Source organism: Hydra viridissima, unplaced genomic scaffold (assembly GCF_058129835.1).
Source record: "Hydra viridissima isolate aposymbiotic clone 2 unplaced genomic scaffold, HvirCarnegie_v1 scaffold_5, whole genome shotgun sequence".
Classification (NCBI taxonomy): Eukaryota; Metazoa; Cnidaria; class Hydrozoa; order Anthoathecata; family Hydridae; genus Hydra; species Hydra viridissima.
In genome coordinates this window covers 4,169,726-4,191,240 of record NW_028324304.1, presented here as the reverse complement: position 1 = coordinate 4,191,240, position 21,515 = coordinate 4,169,726, and the positions used below count along the sequence as shown (strand labels likewise).

Sequence of the window (21,515 nt, the reverse complement as noted above, 5' to 3'; positions counted from 1 at the left end):
ATTGTTTACTGTTGCTTCTATCTCAAACAGCAGAATCAATCTTTTTATAAATCATTAACCATTCCAGGCAGTCCCAGAGCATGTGAAGTATATATTTAAGATCAAATATCCTACTTCAGTTATAATGTTTGGTCTCATTTCTTCTGAAAACACCAAAACACTAGTCAAAAGAGTTGTGATCTTCTGAATCTCCAGATTCGTCACCTCTTATCTTATTTAATCCGGGCGTATGTGGAGTAAAGGGTTTTTCAACGTCCCTACAACAGTGTCAACTCCCTGAAGATACCCAAGGACTATATCCAGACCACCTGTTACAGGTTCAGGAGTCAACTTGAAACTATGATTGATGCTAAGCGAGGACATATTGAACAAAAATATTGTAAATGTAATTCTTAGCACTTCTTATTAAATAAACTAATTTTTTTTACTTCAAGCTTTCATTCTACATTTTTATATAAAAAAAAATTCTTTACGAAATTTGCGGTCGCATACGGTATTATGGTAATGAGTAAGAAAGTTGTAAGAAATAAGCGTCTCATCATATCGATCAATAGAATACGTAATCAAGTCTGCGAGAGATTTCTAAACTTTATCTAATTAACTCGACATGACAAAGAACTTTAAACATACACGTCACGCCCTGAGCAAAAGTTTCAAGGAGTTCTTGGGCAAAAGAAAGCAAACTCTTTCTCCTAGTAAAATTTTCGATATTCAAAAAAATAATTGCAATTGAAAACGCCAAAAAGGTCGTACAGATCCTTTGAAATTTCGTTTTTTAAAACCACTCCGCTAAGTAAAATTTTCACTATTCAACAGTGATTTACAATCTAAAAAACATTTCAATTGCCTAAGTTATTAGGAATGAAATATTGACTAAAGTGTTGTAGCGAAACGCTTCGATACTACTTTATCAAACACAAGAAATAAGACATACACAAATATGACCTGGTATAATAGAGTATGGTTTTTCAATTTAGATTCAAAATTTTGATTTGTATTAAAAACGCTGCTAGAAAACGATATTTTATCCTTATAAATCAAACTAAAAACCTCCAGCCAATTCTTAAAGTTACTCTTGATAAAATAGACTACAAAAAAGTTGAACAACTGATTGAAAAACCCGCAAAATAATGTTTAAAAAGTCCAAAGAAAGATTATTGAAAAAGTTTAATGTTCTTCGAAACGAATTTAAAAGTAACCACGATAATAACAGTCGCAAGTTAACCACGTGCACAAAGAACGATGTTTTAAATCTCTGCAGTACCTAGATTCCAAAACATCAAAGCGATCTTCTTAATCTTGGCCCACACTTTGTTCCTTCTTTGAGAGATATCCCTTACATGGATATTATTGCAATAACAGAGTCTTTTGCTTTAAATCTGGAATATAACAACAAGATTGAAAATGCACAGGGTTTGAGAAAAAATGTCTGAAAAGAACTTAAAATGGGCAAAAAAATAAGCCAAAATTTAACAAGAGAACAAAGTAAAGCTCTTAAAGAAATTAAAGAAATTAAAGAAAGCAAACTTGTCGATATATATCCGTTTGATAAAGGTAATGGTTTTGTTGGAATAGAACACGAAAAACCTTCAGAAAATTCACGAATAGATTGGTCCAACAAAAGTTCTGAGTGAGGATCCAACTTATAGTTATGCGACTAAAATCAGAACTCAGGAGTGGATCCAGGGTGTAGCAAGTGAAGCAATTGCTACCGTCAACTCGGACTGCATTTATTATTATTTTCTACACACATATATAAAAATATATATATATATTTTTATGTAAAATAACCGAAAAATTTTAGATCAAATTTTGGCCGCTGTCGTAGCTTAACTAATTTTACTAAATTAAAAAATAAAATTTTCGCTAAAAAAAACCCCGAGTTTTTATAGGGTTTCGTCTCTCATGTTCATAAATTTTTGTAAGAATGTCAAACATTTTGCAGCGTAGCTACTTAATTTTGACTGGCAGTGAAATAAAATAGCAAGTTATGTATTGCAACTGTAGCAAAATCACGTTTGTCATGTTTTCAAACAACTCTAAGCTTACCCCCGTGCATTTATTATATTGAATACATATTTAGTATCACCTTTTTATTAACAAGGAGGTCTTTTATAAGAACTAAAAGTCATTAACCGAGAACCTGTAGCAAGTGTAGCAAAAAACCAAAACTGTACTTGGTTGAATTAATATTACTTCCCAGCGAGCACAAAACGTTGAAACAACGTTTAAATAACGTTGATCGACGTTGATCAACGTTATTTCAACTTTGTTTCAACGTTTTGTGCTTGCTTGGTTTATATATGGTTTATAAACTTTTTTAATGAAAGAAATGGAGCTGTATCAAGCGTTAAAAGCAAACAATCATTCTTTAATAGATCAGATTAAATTATGTAACACCGCCGAATTAAACAGTTTCTGCCAGCAAAACCTTTTAAACTTTTGAAGGGTATCTATATCTTAGGAAAAATAAAAAAAAAAAAGATCCTCCGTCACCTAGCTACGCCACTGTTGCTGTGGTTCTCCGGTTTTATTTTTGCTACAGTTAAAATTTTTCCTGGATCTGCCACTAGAAACTATCTCTCACAACTTAATAAAAAGCAACAATTTTCAAAAACAGAATACGATAACATTTATCCAAGTAACCCCATCCCACCTCGTATGTATGGCCTAATTAAAGCTCACAACCTGAAAATCCAATCCTATGAGAATATCAGTATCAACAACTTGCACTCCTGACTATGGAATATCTAACTACTTAGTGAAGACAATACAATCTGTCTTAAACATAAACAAAACACGGTTAAAAAACTCTTTTGACTTTATTAACAAAGCAAACTCATGGAATATAGAAAAAAAAAGAGGTTCAAGTTTCATTTGATGTAGTAAAACCTGTATCCATCAATTCCATTTAAAGAAGCTACTTTGATTCTTTTAGATCAATTAAATAGAGATGATTCATACAAACTTTCTACTAAACTTACTATGTCGGAAACTAAAAAGCTGATAGAGCTTTGTTTACACCGTTGTTATTTCTTGTAAAACAAAAAAATTAAATGAATTGAAGAATTCTAGTCCAATTGGTCTTTCGTTGACGGTCGTACTGGCGGAATCTTTTCCACAATACCACCAAGAAAATGCTTTTAAAATTAAAAACATTTAAAATCTTATCTAAGATATGTTGATGATAGTCATGCTAGATTTTCAAAAATTCAGGAAGCAGAGCAATTCCAAATTATTTTGAATAAACAACACCCTGCAGTAGAATACACAATCGAAAACAAAAGTGAAAATAAAACTTCGAACAATAATGAACAACAACAAAGCTAATACGAGTTTAAAGTTTACAGGAAAGAAGCCATTAAATTAAACCTAACTCAAATCACGACTCAAAAAATTTAAGCGCAATACTAAAAGGTTACGTTCACAGAGCTTACTCCATATTCAGTGATTTACATTTACAAAACGAGATAAGTTTTCTAATTCAAATGTTCAACGAAAATGGTTACGACAAAAGCCAACTTGTAAGTATTGCAAACCAAATTAGTAGAAAACGGTCCATAAATAAAAAAAAAATCTATCCGAGTGTGATACCCTCCATACGGTTTCTTTATCGATACCATCACTGTCCCAAAAACTAAGAAAAGTATCTAGAAGAATTGGATATAGAGTTGTTTTTAAATCTAATCCTAATTTAGGATCGCTGCTAACGTATAAAAACAAATCTAAATTACCACCCAATAGCCAACCAGGAACTTACTTAATTGAGTGTCACTGTTTAAAAAAATACGTTGGCGAAACGAAATTACAAATTAGAACTTGAACCCAACAGCATCAAAAAAGCTTAAATGAGGGCAAACGTCATCAGTCTGCAATAGCCATTCTACTGCTGGCGTCAGTTAATTTTAAACTGCTTTTTGTAACTTAAAATATTTTACGAGCTGATGATGCTGGTAACCATAATTCAGCGAAAGTTTCTCATAATAAATTGATATTTGTATTTAGAGAATACGTATTATTTAATGTTTTCTTATATATATATATAAGAATTGAGGGAAAACTATTCCATGAGCCACTGTTTTTTATGAACTTGATATTATTTTATCACCGTATGACTGTGAATCTTAAAATCTTCTACTCAACTCCTTTTTATATAAATTTCCAACCACGCTATTTATTTACACATTAAAATATTACTCATTAACACCTTATATGCATTAACACCTCATATGTATTGACACCTTATATACATTATCGACCTAAATTATTTCGTAATTACAATTCCCATTACCCGCTACTTGCATCTTGGATAACGTCATTCACGGCAATATAAACTTTAACTTTATTTATTCTGCGCTGAATACTTCGTTTACATTAAATGAAAAGTTCCCTAAAGTAAAATGGAGTTGACTCATAAAAAGGCTATTTTCATAGCGACATATCTTTTAAAAACATATCAGCAAGAATAATAAATGTATCCTTTATTTAATAATTTTAATAAGTAATTTATCTAAAACAATTTAAAATGTAAAGTTTAAAAACTTTTTCAAAAATAAAAACAAACAAAAAAAAACAAACTAACCCAAACATAACATTACATAACAATATTGATAATAAAATAATTAAATGCTAACAATAAAAACAGTTCAAAAAGATATGAAACAAAAAAACAAAAAAATAAATGCTTTGAAATTGATCTACTTTCGGCTTTCACAACTATTTTAAGAACTTTTAACCTCTAAGAACGAGAGAATTAAAGGCTAATTAGTTTTAATTTTCGCCACATAACTTTACCACGTTACGTATCAAATGTCATAGCAGAATGCAAGCAATACGTTCTCACAAAAATTATGGAAAAAATATCGCCTCGAGTAAACTAAGCTTTCAAGAAAATCTTCTGAGTTGAAGAAAATAAGGATCTACTTATTTCTCTGATAAACTCTGTCGTCAGTCAATACGACCTAGTAGAAAATATTGCTCTACTGAACCCCAATCATCCAGATAACTTCAGACACGATAATTTATCAATACTCGATGTTGAAGCTAAAGGTATTGACGGCAAAAGACTTCCATCCTTAGCCATTTTAGGTGACTTTCATAAAGCTCTTTTATAAGGAATTTTTCATATCGAGATACTAATTAGTTTTCAATCTGATTACGATAAAAGAGCCCTTTGCCGGTACTGGATGTCTTGAACTTTAATGAAGAGGAAAGAGAGCTTTATGAAAGTCACCTAAAATGGCTAAGGATGGAAGTTGGTAATATCTGACTTTAAACAACTGAGCCTTCGCTACTAAAACGTTTAAACCTTTTCTTTCAAACTTTTCTACAACATTAGAAGATTTATATATTTGATGTTGTGATTTTAATTAAAAAGCAAAAGAGCTTGTAACAACTTAAAGTTTGTCAACTTAAAAAAGTCAGATGTGACTTGGTCTAACTTAACGTCAGAAACATACGAGTTAATTTTACCAAGCTTAATACATCAAGATATTAGATGAAACCGTATAAATAATAGTATGTTTAAACATATGGAGCTCGAATATATAAAACTTTTAGTAAATCAAAACTAGAAAGTTTAAGCAAAGCTAAAAATTTTTACTTGTCGGTTACATTAACACCGTATAAAAAAAAATAAATAAAAATAAAATAAAAACTTCCAAATAGATATTTTTGACAAACTATAATTAAGTAAACAATATAAAGTTTCAAGAATTTTCAAAAATTTCCGAAAATAACATATAGAATAAAATGGGGGTCAAATGAAATAGTTTAGAATTTTAATTTAAAAGTTTAGAATTTTTATTTGACTTTAAAAAAAAAATTTTAAAGGGCAAAAGGTTTTTAATTATTATTTTTTTAAAGTTGTAAAGAAATTTGAGCTGTATTTAAATATATGCAAATCAAGTAAAAAAAATTTTTAGTTTTTAAGAAACTTTAAGTGAAAAAAAAGTTATTTCATTTTACTCTCACATTCGGGGAGAATGAAATACGCAAATCTACGTGAAATACGCAAATCTGCGTGTAATTAAAACAACGCTTATCTAAAAAAAACAAAAACAAAAAGCAACCAATAATAACAATTTAAAAAACAACCAATAATAACAATTTAAAAAACAACCAATAATAACAATTTAAAAAACAACCAAATAAAAAAAACTTTATACTTGTGATGATTTTGAATCGTTAAGAGTTACTAAAGGTTGAGTTGAGTTGTCACTTGTGCGGCACTTTTTGGTGCAATAAAACTCAGCGCCTTTTACATATCGCTTTGGTATGCATGTTTAACATAGCCAAACCTTGCATTTTGAATTTTCACACTGGTACCATTCCTTATTTTGACTTGTTGAGGCTTCGCTTAAAACTTTACGGCACTTTTTACACTTGAATTGGTTTGTGGCTCTTATTGTTGTTGGAGTCGCTGTTGTTGCTTGGTTTATTTGCTGCTCGTCATTAAAGCTAAGCTTACGTTATTTTTTGGCCTGCTTTGCTGCTTTTTTCCTCTCAACATCTTTCAATCTCTCGAGTATTTCAGGTTTGTTGAGACACTCCCCTTCGAACCTTGGTATGTCAACATTTTTTCGTTTTTTTGTGTCAACGTATTGAATGCGAAACATTTGTTGCAAAGCTGCTGCAAGCGATTGGACCGATTGCAGTTGTTTTTCAACCTCTTTTTGAATTTCCTTTTGAACAGCCGGAGTATTGGAGGCTGTTAACAGGCGAGTTGACTTTGGAGGTGACTTTGAAGCTGAACTAGATGTTGTTGATATAGATTCAGATGACACTGGCTGAGATAGTGTAGTTCCTGGTGCTAATAGTGGTAGTGGTATTATCATAGATTCTGGTGGTTGAGATGAAGGTGTTTCAAACGTATTAGCAATTTTCAATTTTGACTGATCAATTTTATTGATGTCGAATGGAAACAAGCAAGTATTCTAAAACCCAGTGACTATTTGAGTACGTGTAAAAATTAAGCTACAGCAGCTTGCAAAGTTTATAAACAACTAAATTTTAAGTTTTTTCGCCAAAACTTATTGACTTTTCACTGAAAATGAATGAAGTTTTTAACAATTGCTCCAATAATCTGGCTACATAGTCAAAAAAATACTACTACTCTAAAAAATGATAACTTGTAACAGAAGGAAGAAATTCAAGTTTTATTGAAAACATAATCACGCCAAAGCTTAAAAACAATTCCATACCCTATTAAGAAAACTAAAGGTAAGATTCCACTCATCCGTTTTAGCTGAGGGAAAGGGCAAGGGATGGGAAAATTAATCACGTGAGCATGCACAGTTTAGAATTTAATTTTGAAAATTACTAACTGCGCATGCTCACGTGATTAATTTTCCCATCCCTTTCCTTTTTTCGTAGCTAAAACGGATGAGTGGAAACTCACCTTAAAATTTTGTTAAGAAAAACATGTTAATATTGAAATTAATGGAGACAATATTTAACTTAAATTGAACTTAAAAAGTAATAGGAAAGTCTGAGGAATCGTCAAGAGAAAAAAAGTGCTGTAAAGAATAAGATTGCTTATCAGCAAATTTCTAAGCCTTATGATGTGGCTAAATCAACAATAAGCGAACTAGTTTAGAGACCGTAAGACACTTGAAAACAAGCATCCGTGCAGGTCAAAGATAATTACAGAGCAGCAAGACAGAATTTGGTAAGAAAATCAAAACAATATCCCCGCAAAAGTGCTGTTGCTTTAAATGGCATTTTAAGCAAGAACTGGGTGTTAAGTGCAGCGTAGATGCCACAAAACGTCGCCTGTGACAGCATAAATTGTTTGTTTTTCGTACTGCAAAATAACAATAATATCACTAAATAGTCGCTCCTAAGTATCAAATGCCCTCTGCTAAATATGGTGGTGGCAATAGAATGGTTTTGGAAATCTTTTAGCCTTGATTCTATTAGTCCACTTCATTGCATCGAAGGCGTAATGGATCAGAATGTATAATTATATTTAATCAAGAGTGTTATGCTGCCACAAGGAAAGGATAAAATGCCTCGTGGTTGAATTTTCAAAAAAATTCTATAAAAAATTTTTTAAATTCGAAAAAAATTCTACTTTTGGCCTGGGTTTTTCAAAGTCCAAATTTTAATTTAATTGAACATTGTTGGCAACATCTTGATTGTCAATTGAACGGTGAAAAACCGACCGATAAAAGATTTATTCATGATACTTTCGGGTTGTTGGCAAAGATGTTTCCAATGTTCTTATCAACTTAGTTAACTCTTTTCGTTTTAAGTTATCATTTTTTTGTGCTGGACCGGTAGCAACTCTTTTCTGTTAACTGTTTTTCTTTATTCAACCAGGTCTGCTCATGTTCCAGAAATCTTGAGAAGTTTCTTGAATCTTTCAGCAATTTAGGTTTGAACTTAAAAATAAACATTGATGGAGTTTTCTTCACATTTGTCATCTCTGTTTAATCAAAACTTCCATGATCCAGACTCCCCCCCCCCCCCCCAAATCTACGAAACTCAAGTAGAAGAGCCTTAAGTAAATTATCATGATTAATTCCAAACTCTTGAATGACAGAAGCTAAAAGTATTTTTACAATAAATATAAGCAATGATTCATTATCCATTATTTTGTTTGAAAGTTTTATTTTAAAACGTTTAATTCAGGCAATAGGCTGTCAAATCATGCAACTTTTGGTTTTTGAGGTTTGAAAATTAGAAGATATTTTTGAGCATGAGTTTTTGAATGTTGACTGTTGAGTTATGACAAGTTGCTTTTGCAGTACTAATGTGGTGTGGAAAATGTGAGAAAAATAGTTACATTTAGCTCTTTTTAAAAGGTTGTGCATTGAATCGAGGCAATTTAGGGCAACGGTTTTTTTTTTTCTTTTCTTTCTGCTTTCATATATACCTATCAATGGGAAAATGTTAAAACTTCCATACAATCTAGTGGAATCTCTTAGTTTTTCAACCAAACTCATGACTAAACATATAAATAAAAAAATCAATATGGGCCACTTTTTTAAGATCTCAGGAATGACAATCTAAAATCAAAATGCAGTGTCAAAAGTATTGTTTATAGTTACCAATTATCTTATTTGTATGCTTTTTGCTAAATAAATTTCAACACTTTGAAATTTATAAAGATATCTAAAATGCATCTAGTATAAAAAATAAACAAAATAGATGTATATTGCAAACCTTTTATGAATTTAAAATGATACAACTTTTATCGACTAAAATTCATCTAAAAGACGTCTATTTATCGTTCATTAACGACGTGATAGTAGGCATCTTTTAGACCACTTTTCAGATGGATATTAGATACCTTTTTGCCAGCTGGGATATGTGTGTGTATATTAAATATACACATAATTGTGTGTAAACAAAGCTGTAGTTATAGAAGCAGACATACACACTCTCTCTCACACACAGATATATGTGCGTGTGTGCTTGCGTAGTTATAAAAGAAAGAACATCAAATGGTGCTTTTACAAGTCAGCAGCTTAGTGATACAACAAAGTTTTTTTTGCAGGGAAAAAAAGTGTAAGTGCAGCTGCTAAAAAATTCAACATCAAAAGCATGACATTTACAACATACATTTCAAAACTAAACTCTGGTCATCCATCCATGGGTTTTTCAAAACCAAGGTTAATTTTTTCCCAAGAGTAAGAAAGCTCCATAAAAAATTATTTGTTGCAAATGGCATCTTTATTTTACGGATATACCCCTAAAGATTTAAATTGTCTTGTTTACAAGTATGCTGCTCAATACAAAATCAAAATACCAGAGTTTTGGACTGAAATTAAGATGGCTGGTGAAAAATGGATGGCTAGTTTTTTAAAAAAAAAACCTAAATTATCTATTTGGAAACCAGAAGCAACTAGCCTTGGTAGAGGCTAGTTGCTTCTGGTTTCTAAATAGAGGCAATATCATTTAACGCTGAAAATGTAAAAGCGCTTTATGATAAATTGGTGTAGTTAAGGACATGGCCACCGAGATGAAGGGTGAGGGGGGGGGGGGTGAGTGGTGGACGGGGAAGATTCCCGTGGCCCTGTGTTTGTCCGAATAATTTTTTTTCATGAAGTCTTATTTATTTATCATCTATAAAATCTTATTCATTGCTTCTAAAAAATCTTAAAGACAAAAAGTATACGAGTTTTTAATATAATATGCTTCTTTCAATCTTTCTATTTTTCTTTGTAAAATTAAAATTCGAATTTTTTCCATCGACGTCAATAGCTTTTCATTTTTTAATATTCTTTTTAAAACGTTAACAAAAGTAAGGATTGCATGACTTGATTTCTCATTGATGCTGCACTTTAAATTTTTCGTTTTAGACAAAACTTGTAAATAACAAATGCGTGCTAAATTAAAACTTTCAATAAATATTACAATTACGCTAAAGACAAAATATTATTATTCAAGTATTGATACTTTAATATCGATGTTGGGAATATTATTATATGTCCAACATCGATATTGAATTGGTAAAATTAAACGTAGATGATGCCATTCTAAGGGGTCGAAATCCTCACCTTTCAACATTTCCTGTAGATTTATTAAACTTTTGTTCAAAAAATAAAGAAATAGTTCCTCGTGATTGGTTAGTTTGGAACAAGTCTAAAAATACTCTGTTTTGTTTTCCTAGTCCTTTATTTTATAAATTTCGTGAGCAAAGATCAATTTTTACTAGAAAATATAGTTGGCAGTCTAATAGAGGATACAAAAAATTACGATAGAACACCTGACCACGAAAAATCTAGCAATCATAAATCTTGCTATATCCATTGATAGAACACCTGACCACGAAAAATCTAGCAATCATAAATCTTGCTATATCCATTGATAGAGCACCTGACCACAAAAAATCTAGCAATCATAAATCTTGCTATATCCATTGATAGAACACCTGACCACAAAAAATCTAGCAATCATAAATCTTGCTATATCCATTGATAGAACACCTGACCACAAAAAATCTAGCAATCATAAATCTTGCTATATCCATTGATAGAACACCTGACCACAAAAAATCTAGCAATCATAAATCTTGCTATATCCATTGGCGAAATTTAGAAAAAAGTATTAACAAACATACCGAAACTGATTTCCTTATAGTAAAACAAATACAAAATGAGACGCAGAAATGGAAAGAATTATTAAAACGTTTATTAGATGTAATTCCGTTTCTTGATAAGCGTGGATTGGCCTTTAGGAGTGTTACTCATTTGATTGGAGATTCCAACAAAGGAAATTTTCTAGGATTATTAGAACTTTTAAGTAATTACGATCCGCTTTTAAAAGAACCATTAAAAAACGTAAAGCAGACACAAAACGAAAAGCAGAGATTGCAAGTACATTACTTATCGGCAGACATTCAAAATTAATTCATGTCTTGCTGTGCTGAATACTTGAAAAGTTGTATTTTAAAGGAAAGAGAAGCTGTGAAATATTATTCCCTTATTTTAGACGCAACGCCTAATTCTGCGCATATAGAACAAACTACATTCATTCTTCTATGAAATACAACATTTAAGATCAATTTATGATGTCAATATACAAAATATTTTTCTTCAGCCAGTTGAATTATTAAATGAAATTAAAAAAAAACGCTGGATGTACTGTTTCGAAACATTATAATTGCAATAAGACTATTTTCCACAATTCCAGTGACAGTTGCCCAAGCAGAAAGATCTTTTAGTGTGTTGAAAAGAATAAAAAACGTATTAAGATCAATAATGCCACAAAATCGTTTAGATGACTTAGGACTTTAATCTATTGAAGCCGAAATGGCAATGAAAATTAATTTTGAAGAAATTATTAATTTGTTTACGAGTCGAAAGGCTCGCAAAGCTCTATTATTAAACAGTGTTTAACATTATTTTTTGTACACTTTTTCCTAACTTTAACTTTGAAAAGATTTAAATAGTTTTGACTTTTAAAGGATTTAATTAACTTCATTTTTAATTTTCAATGGCTAGAGCACGCTTCTAGCGGTCCTGGTTATACGACTGATCATAATGAGGGCCCGTTAAGAAAACTTCCCCAGGGCCCGAAGTTTCTCTCGGCGACTATGGTTATGGATATATATAAATTCAGTGTTTCATAAAATGAAATGTGGACGTGTATCTACAGTGATAAGACCTAGTAAAATTATGGCTGCAAAGTAAAGCGAAATGTCGGTGCTATGACGTATATTGTATTACCACTCATATTTTGATAGAGTCGATTTCGCTATTTATAACTCTTAATAAAATGCACCAGCTTTGTTTCGCTCTTTTCTTTTTTCTTTTTTTTTAACCTAGTTATGTCAAAGAAAACAAGCCGTTAAAACTGCCAATAAGTGTCTTGTTAAAGTCAATGATTCCCAGATGTTCTAAAAGTAGCCAACTTTAAAAAATGTGACGAACACGATAAGCAGTGAAGTATACTCTTCACTTGCTAGATTGATATTTTAATATCTGTTTTCCAACTGATAAGCAACTTAAAGCTCTTCAAATTCTGTTGCGAACCTGCAGTAGCACAATATCAGTGGTTTATATTACTTTTCCACTTTGAAGTTGCTGCTACTAAAAATTATGTTGATGAATACTTTATTAAAAAGACTGGTGGTACAATGAATAGTCCAATAATTATGGATATTAACAGGATAGCATATTTATCAAATCTTGTTGGTGCTTAAGATAATGCTAATAAAAATTATGTTAATGGTATAATTCAAAATATGATATTAAATTTAAATCCAGGAATTAGTTATGGTTAATCCGTACAAATAATACCTATTTCTAATGCTGATAATATTTTAGCTTTTTATTAGTCACATGCCATACTTATATTCATTATAAGCTGAACATCTCAATTGACATTTATACCATTACGTGTTAAAAGTTTACACCCACTGCTAAAAATTGGCATGTTACACTTCACGTTGATCAAATCTTGATGACAATCTCTCTCCTCTCAGATTTAAGAGGTTTCCATTATGAACTGTCAACCTTATGCCTATTTGATTGATTGTATATACAGGAGGCCCAAATGATTACATTTCGCGAGTAGCTAGTTTTTCAGAAACTACTGGAACTGGTAACTTAAACTTGCATTTTAGTATGGAATACAGTCTGAGGGGGGAAAAACTTTGATTTCGCTGAGAAAAACTTGCATTTTAATATGGAACACAATCTGAGGGGGGAAAAACTTCGATTTCGCTGAGAAAACTTCAAATGTTTTGGTTTACATTCTGAAGTCTGAGACAAGTTCCAGTGCTAGTATCACAACGAATGAATTTAATCAAGATTCAGACATCTGGTTTTGCTGAGACCCTCTACCCTTTGAAGCTGTTGTAAAAGAAGGTATGATAGGATTTTTTCAGAATGTATTCCCTACGACATCACTGCCAAGCACTGCAACAAAATTCATCCACAGCTCGTGACAATGTTTATTAAATTGTGTTTACTTCTTTCTTTGGATATCAAAGCAAAATGTTAAACTTGCAGTTGAAAGTACAACAACAGGCTTCAAATGAGCATTTTTGATTCAGAAAAACCAATTATAGTTCTGAGCATAAGTGCATGGAGTGTGAGCGAAACCTAGGCCTTATAAACAAAAAGAAAGACATTAAGACAGCACTTGATTAGTTAGTTAAGTTAAGTTAACTGGTTAATTCGTTAATTTTTGCAGCTAGAAAAAATGACGGGAAGACTAGCATTCTTTTGAGAGAAAATACTCCTAGGAAAATATCCAAAGTTTTTTTACGTTAGCGAAAATTTAGTATCAATAAAAAGAGTTAGATTGTTAGCAAAAGAGTTACAAAAGAGTTACAGTTGAGTTGGATTGTATTTTAAAATTACTGAAACCATTTGAAGAACACTCAGTTCTCTGACTATTTTGTAAACGATTGATTAATCTTATCAAGTGAACCATACATTTAAACAGTTTAAAATTGTATGCTGTGAAAGTAAAAAAAAAACAATTGTTGTGGTTAATTCATTTTCTTACTCCTTAGCAACTTCATAGCAACTCCATAGCTTTTTATAAAAAAAAACTTTTTCAATTTAATTTTTCTTATTTTAAACGTGATTTTTGAGGCTGAAATTTTCACATGCTTTACTTACGAAAACGTAAATATCTTTAGCTTTAGTAAAGCTTTTCTCTTCAAACTTTCACATAATGATTATTAATATGTCTATGGGGGTTGGAAATAGAATTATAAAATTTAAGGAATAAAGAAGTCAGTTTGAATGTAATTTGTCAGACCAACACTTAATAAATCAATATCTTTACGTTTTATGCTGCCATTTTGGATTTAACCAACATTTAAAAAAAAATTTTGTTTTTGTCCTGGTGTAACTCTTTTGTTAACATAAAGCAAAATATGGTGCATTTAGTGCAAATTTTACTCCAGATATCCTTGTTTTAATAAAGATAAGATTTTAGATAAATTATACTAACTCAGCATCAAAAAAGGCAAATTTAACTTATCTTTAAATTCAAAAGTTTTAATATTTCCATATTTAGAAATTCCATAAATAAATATTTCCATTTTAAAAAATTTATAGACAAATAAGAAAAAAGGGAACTTTATATTATTTAGAAATGTAAAATCCTGTTGCCAAGAGTTTTTTTTAACTATGACAATTTTCGTTTTTTCTCTTTCTTTTTTGTGATTCTGGAATTAACACTCTACTTTTAGAATTAGTTTTCTGATGGTAAAATTTTAGGATGCTTTTTAACCGTTTTGTTGGGTAAGGGATAGATTGATAAATACGCTTTAAATTGTTGAACTCAAGATAAATTGATTCTTCACCTTTTTTGCCATTCAATCCAAAGCCAGCGCTCCATTATTTCAAAAATGTAATAGCATGATCTTCGGAGGCACTAAAGCCTTACTCCAAGTTGTACGATAAAAATGCATCAGTTCAGCAATATTATTTTCTAAAGAAAAAGTGATAGCAACATGAATCAAGTTGTACTTATAACCCCAGCTTTATAAGTTAAATCATCATAAATCATCAAAATTATCTTGCTAGGCATTGTTGTAGTTTCAGCATACTCTTCAACCTCAATAACAATAAACACAATAAAATTCTAAAGCGCTTTGAGAAACTTGTTATAAACAGAAAGAAAAAAATCAAGTAAAACTTATTAAGTTCATTTAACATTTCTGTTGTCATTGTATTTTTTGAGTAGAATATGCTATAGCATGCAGAAATTTATGAAAGTGTAGTTTATGTTTTGTAATGATTTCGACTGCTTTCTTGTGCAGACTTGTCCCAGAGAATCCTTCATTATAAACAACCATTGGAATAGAATTACATAAATTTAGCATTGAGTTTTTCTAAAAATGTTGCTTTAAAAGATATATTGCATGAGTTTATATTACTTGTTATTATTGTTACTAACAAGTAATATAAAATCATGCAATATATCAATATAACATTAAAGGAAATGGAACCTGAAGCACTTTATGTACATGATTTCCGATAAAACTTTTTCCATGGTATGCTTGTCTCTGAATTTTCAGTTTTTGTAATATAGCTTCAATCTATTGGGTGCATGTTCCCTAACCTTTCTTCAGTGTAGAATAAAGCTCCAGAGTATCGTTTTTTTGTCTATAGAAGTATTGTAGTTGCTTTTAAATTAAGATAAGTTAAATAGTAGTTTCCACGAGGAAACATTGGTCAGTAAAAATCCGGATATAACATATAAAGTGCTTAAGTTGGTACTAGCTTATAAAATGTAAAAATTTTCCAAATTTTTTTCTTTATAAATTTAAATAATATAATTATTACAGATTTTAAAAATGTATAATTTTTATGTTTCTTAGTAAAAAAAAATTAGCTAAATTGTCAGTCATAAGAAAATGTTTTTGTAATAATAATTTATATGTCTTGAATAATTCAGAGACATTTTATTGTGTTTTGTAAAGAATAACCAAATTAATTATGTTGGCTCAAAAGAACTATAATTGCATTTGTCTATAACAAAATAAAAAAATACATAAAGAATATCTAGTATAATAAAAAACTTATACTTATACATAAATATATCATATTAACATAACATTCACCCTCCTCTTAAAAGTGTTCAGGTGTATTTATAAGTTAATTTTTTCTGGTGCTTTAGAAATTCGTGAAGATCTACGAGGAAGAATGTTAATTTGCTCTATAGGATTCATTTTGTTTTCTAGTTCTTCTTTAGAGATTAAAGGAGTTTCATTGATACCATTAGGGGTTGGGGGATAGTTATCGATGGTTGTTGCTTCTAAATTGTTGTTTAATGTTGTTCCAATGGGAGTTGTTCCAATGGGAGCCGGCTGTTTAGTAGACACTGTAGTCTCATGACCACTAGGAAATCTCACATAAGCATAATGAGGATTTGCTTTAATGAGCTGAACCTCATTTACTGAATCTTCATATTTACCTTGTATCGCATTTCTTTTTAGAAGTGCAGGTCCTGGGTTGATAAGCCATGAAGGAATCGAGGACCCATATGATGATTTTCGTTAAAAATTGAAAAGACGTTCATGTGGACTACAATTAGTAGAAGTGCATAATAGAGATCTTGTAGCATAAAGTGCATCCGGTAGAACTCTTTTCCATGATGATTTAGGCAGATTTCGAGATTTCAAAGTGAGTAATATCGACTTCCAAATAATTCCATTGTATCTTTCAACTTGCCCATTACCATTCGGGTTGTAAGGGGTTGTACTGCTAGTTGCGATCCCTTTTGATAAGAAACAATCCTTTAATTCAGAAGAAATAAATGAAGATCCACGATCAGAATGAACATAGCTAGGCATACCAAACATGGAAAAAAGATCAGCTGAACAGTTTATTATTTTCTGAGTTGTAATATCTTTTACAGGATAAGCAAAGGGAAAACGTGAGTATTTGTCTAAAGTTGTTAGCATATTTTGTTCAAGGGTTGAAGAAGTTTATGGACCTTTGAAGTCAATAGATATACGTTCGAATGGCTGAGTTGCTTTAACTAGGTGCAAATCATCGGGCGATAGTACTTGGGTTTTACTTCTTTACATATTCTACACACTGTTCCAAAAAAAGGATTCCCACCCAAACCTTCTGACCCAGAGAAACCCTCTTGAGGGATGATAGTATGTACCAAGAGGATCAAAAAAATATTAAACTTAAAATCACTGTTTGGCGTCCGAGAGAGAAAATTGCATTTAAAGTTTATGCTATAAATGAAAAGGTTCAAAGAAAATAAAAAGTTGTATTAAAAAAAATTTTTGTATTAAGTCAAAGTAACTCTACATACATAAAAAACAATCCAATTAAATTCACAGTCAGCAAAAAAAACGAAAAGTCTTTTTAAATTTTTTTTTCTAGATTTAAGCGGACAAAGCCTTCGGAGTTTTGTAGCGCATCACAAATCTAAAAGTTGCGTAAAATTCTCTTCTAGAAAAACTCTACTCAAAAGAAACATTTCTCATTTGCTTGATTTATTATCATACATAAATGCCACAGATGGCGCCAAAGATTTATTGCTTCGACTATCGCTTGAGCTTTTTTCTCCACTGATGAGTATTATTGTTGACTCCCTTGAAGGGCTCGTGAATGGAAGGCAACGGGCCTTCCATCCTGGTTAAGTGTGGCGGATATGGCAATATCAGAAGCATCAGTTTCTACAGTAAAAGGTATCTCTCATCAATGAATTGCATGGAAGATTGAACAAACTCATTCGTTAATGTTTCAAATACTGATATCTGCTGCAGATTGAGTAGGAATTGAGTAACAGAGTTCAAAGGTCTAATTTTATCGGAAAACTTTCTTATCCATTTTGCATAGTACAAGAACATTCCAATAATACGCTGTAAAGACTTTGCATTATCAGGTGGGGGTAACTTAATGAGAGAAGCAAGTCTCTGAGGATCTGGTTTTAAGGAGCCATAAGATATACAGTAACCTAAAAAATCTAAAGTCCCAGTCGAAAATACACCTTCCTTTTCATTAAAGGGAATTCCAGCATCAATGGCAGCTAATCTGAACTTAAGAAGATTTTTATCATGTTCTTTCTGACTATTACTACATATTGTAATGTTATCATTGAACAGAAAGCAGATAGTTAGTATATATGTTTTAACAAAATCATCTATTGTGCGTTCAAAACATGCAGATCCGTTGGTAACTCCAAAAGACATTCTAGTATATTGCTACAACTTATTGTCAGCTTCAAAAGCAGTATATGGTCAACCTTTTTTAGATAAAGGTATTTGGTAGTATGCTGAGTACTATAATTTTTGTATTTGGAAATTATGCTTACAATCGTTTCAATCTTAGGTAGAGGATATGCGTCCACTTGGGTATACTTATTAATAGTTTTAGAATAATCAATAACCATACAATATTTAATTGTTTCATTTACTATTAAGACCTGGGCACGCAAAGGTGAATTACTAGGCTCTATTACTCCTGATTGGACAGGGCGGTGGATTTCAGATTTAACAAATTCTCTATCTCTTTGAGAATAATTTCTAGATTTAGTGGCAATCGGTCTATAATCTTTTGTGAGATTGGCAAACAATTCAGGAGGTTCAGTTTGCATTGTTGTTAAAGCTGCAAATGTTATGGGTGGTCTTTTCCCACCATACTTAATGGTAATACTCTCATGCAACTCTTGAGAATCTGTGCCAAGAATAATATCTATACATAAGTTATCTAGCACATGCAACTTGACTTTTTAATAGATTTTGTTTTGAAGAGTTATTGAAACATAACAATGTCCATCTGATTTTGCTGATAAAGATGCTGATGCCATTCCAATTATATTCTGTTCATTAATAATATCTAAATTGAGTAGAATCACTAGTTTATTGTTAATGAAACTTTTGTTTGTACTCCCACTATCAATTAAAGCTTCTGCTTTATACTTATCATTAATAATGATGTTATGACTGACTCTGAAGAGAGAGTTTGCTGAAGCTGATAATGTGGCACAGAAGTAATCATCATCGATTTTAGGAATAGCAGCAGAAACATTTGATGATCTGCAAAGTTTTTCAAAATGACCAATCTTTTTACATTTGTGACAGATAACTTCACGAGCAGGACATTTAGTGCGTGGATTTCTTGTGTTTCCAAAAAACTAGTACAATTGTATTGATTTTACTGTAGCAGCTAAGTGATGATAAGTTATGGATTGTTTTTGTACAGATTATTGGATTTCCTGAATTGAGGCAGAAATAGGCATATCGATTGTAAGTATAAGTTTGATTTTCGTTGGGCCACTTCTAAAGATCTAGCTTGGTCAAAGGCTGATGACAGGTCTAATGTCTTGTTTACTAGTAAACGTTGGCATATAATGTTGGAGAATAGGCCATTTATAAACGCATCGCGAATCATTTCAAATTTATATTGCTCAGTACTTACAGCAGTGAACTTACAATCCTTAGATAAATTTTTAAGTTCATTTAGCAATTGATCTATTGATTCACTCGGTTTTTGCTTCCGTATTGACAAAATGTGTCTGGCAAATACTTCATTCTTTTGTTTTATGTAGATAGACTCAAGAATACTTGTTGTTTTTTCAAAATCATCACACTCTGATATGAATTCATAGACATTTAGATCAATATGGTTTATTAGGAGATTAAGCTTAATGGAGTTATTATCAACTGTACTTACAAATTGTAAAATGTTCTTAACCGATGGTTGTATGTTTTTGCTGCATCTGTTGAGTTCGGATCTATACTTAGTCTGTCAGGTTTTATGAATCGCTCAATATTTCTTTTATTTCATAATAATATTGTATAGTATTGAGTTTTTCAACTTTGAACAAGGATATCTTTTTAACTACTTGGATCAGGTTACTGTGAAAGGGTTTGACCAAAATAAGGTTTTTACAGTTTGCTGTTCTTGAAATGATGATATTGAAAGTAAAGATTTTACAATAAAATTTAAAACCATTATTAAAAATGCTACCATTTTGCATCTATAAATGCTATGATGGTGATTCCTATCAAATCCTTTTATCAACATGTTAACCTTTTTGCAAAAGTTTTGAGTCAAACTATGACTAGTTAAGAAGAAATTATTGTTTAAAAATGCAGTTAAAATTGCATATTAATTGCTGACTCTGCATGTTTATGGACACATTAATAGTTTTTTATTTATTTACGCTGAAAGTTTTTTCATTGTACATGTACTTAATTAAATATGACACTGAAAATCAGAAAATTAACAGTTTTAGTTTTGAAAGGCCAGTGCCACTTTAAAGCAGACCAATACGTCTATTAACAAGTAAAACTCACTAAGTGACACTGCAGCTAATTTGAGATAATCAAGTTTTAGTTAGTTTAATTTATTAAAATTCCATTAAAATGCTACTATTTCGGATTGACTTACGCACTTTGTAGCTTTTTCTTGCAATATGTTGTTAATATTTGGGCATCATTGGGTATAAAAGTCAATATCCCATAAAACTGTACTTAATGAGTTTTACCTGTCAACCGACTAATAATTCTAAAAAAAATGAGAACTTAACATTATCATGTTGTCAATGCCACATTTTAAAGGAGTGCTTACCATTTCCTTTTTCCTTTTCTTTAGGAAATCAAGTTGAGGGAAGTAAATTGACTTAACATTTTCCACATTTTTAGGATTATTTAATTAGCCATTTCCATAGCATTATTCATGCATTTGTTCATCAAGATTAAAAATAGAATTTTGAAGGTCTGACAGTTCTTTTTGCTTTGATACAAATTCATGATGTTTTGCAGAACAGATGCTGCTATTGCTTTTTAATATTCCTTCTGATGCCATTAGAATGTCGAATTTAATGGACTACTACAATATGCGGATTCTGGCTCATTGATACTTTTCCATACTTAAGGAATTCAAGATGGTGTTGTGTTTTTAAAATGTAAAAATGTTATTAGATTTCCATCTCATTGTTAATATCATGCCGGAACCTGCAAAGAAGTATAAAACTGTATCTTTTTCGTAATTTATTCTAGACCAAAGAGTTTATCATAATCCATAAATGTAAAGCACGGTTTTAGTTTGTAGTGTCCAATGGCTAGGGTATGAATTCCGTCTTGTAAGATGTGTCTTTTATCGTCGTTAGCGCTGAGAGCGACTTTGTTGATTTCTTCGGTGTAAATGTTATGTTCATGTGATCGGAAGACGTTCATGGTTGCAAGCTTTTCCATCTTATTCATTAAGCAGTCTTTATAATCTTGATGAGTGATGTGTTTTTTGAATATTCTCCATGGTTTGTTATTTTTAAAAAAAATTTATTCTTTAAAAATTTCACCACAAGGTATTGATAACTTCTTGAAAGTCAAGACCTTCATCCAATTTTTTTAAGACGTAAAGACACAAGTGACCACAATAAGACGTGTTACCAAATTGCACTCTTTCACTGTTATAATAAACCGGACTTTTCAAGTATTTAGTCAATTCAACAAGAGGAGGCTGAGCATAAGAGTCAAAGCTGTATTTTTTGTCAACATCTTTATACCAGCACACCCAATGAAATCCATCTGTACTAGAATCTCCTGTGTTGACAATTCCACATTCTTTTTTCAT

General features: G+C 31.1%; 1 protein-coding gene and 1 pseudogene across 1 annotated transcript; both read right to left on the bottom strand.

Moving 5' to 3' along the window:
* Window positions 1-16,009: 16,009 nt before the first annotated feature.
* Window positions 16,010-16,879, bottom strand: LOC149888085 (uncharacterized; annotated as a pseudogene).
* A 1,383-nt stretch (window positions 16,880-18,262) lies between these two features.
* LOC149888084 (uncharacterized) lies at window positions 18,263-21,515 on the bottom strand. Its single transcript, XM_090088998.1, has 5 exons — window positions 21,332-21,515; window positions 19,356-19,528; window positions 18,705-19,071; window positions 18,384-18,629; window positions 18,263-18,294 (listed from the first exon to the last, which is right to left on the bottom strand). Exons 1-5 carry the CDS (start codon window positions 21,513-21,515, stop codon window positions 18,263-18,265), a joined length of 1,002 nt encoding a protein of 333 aa, XP_089945124.1.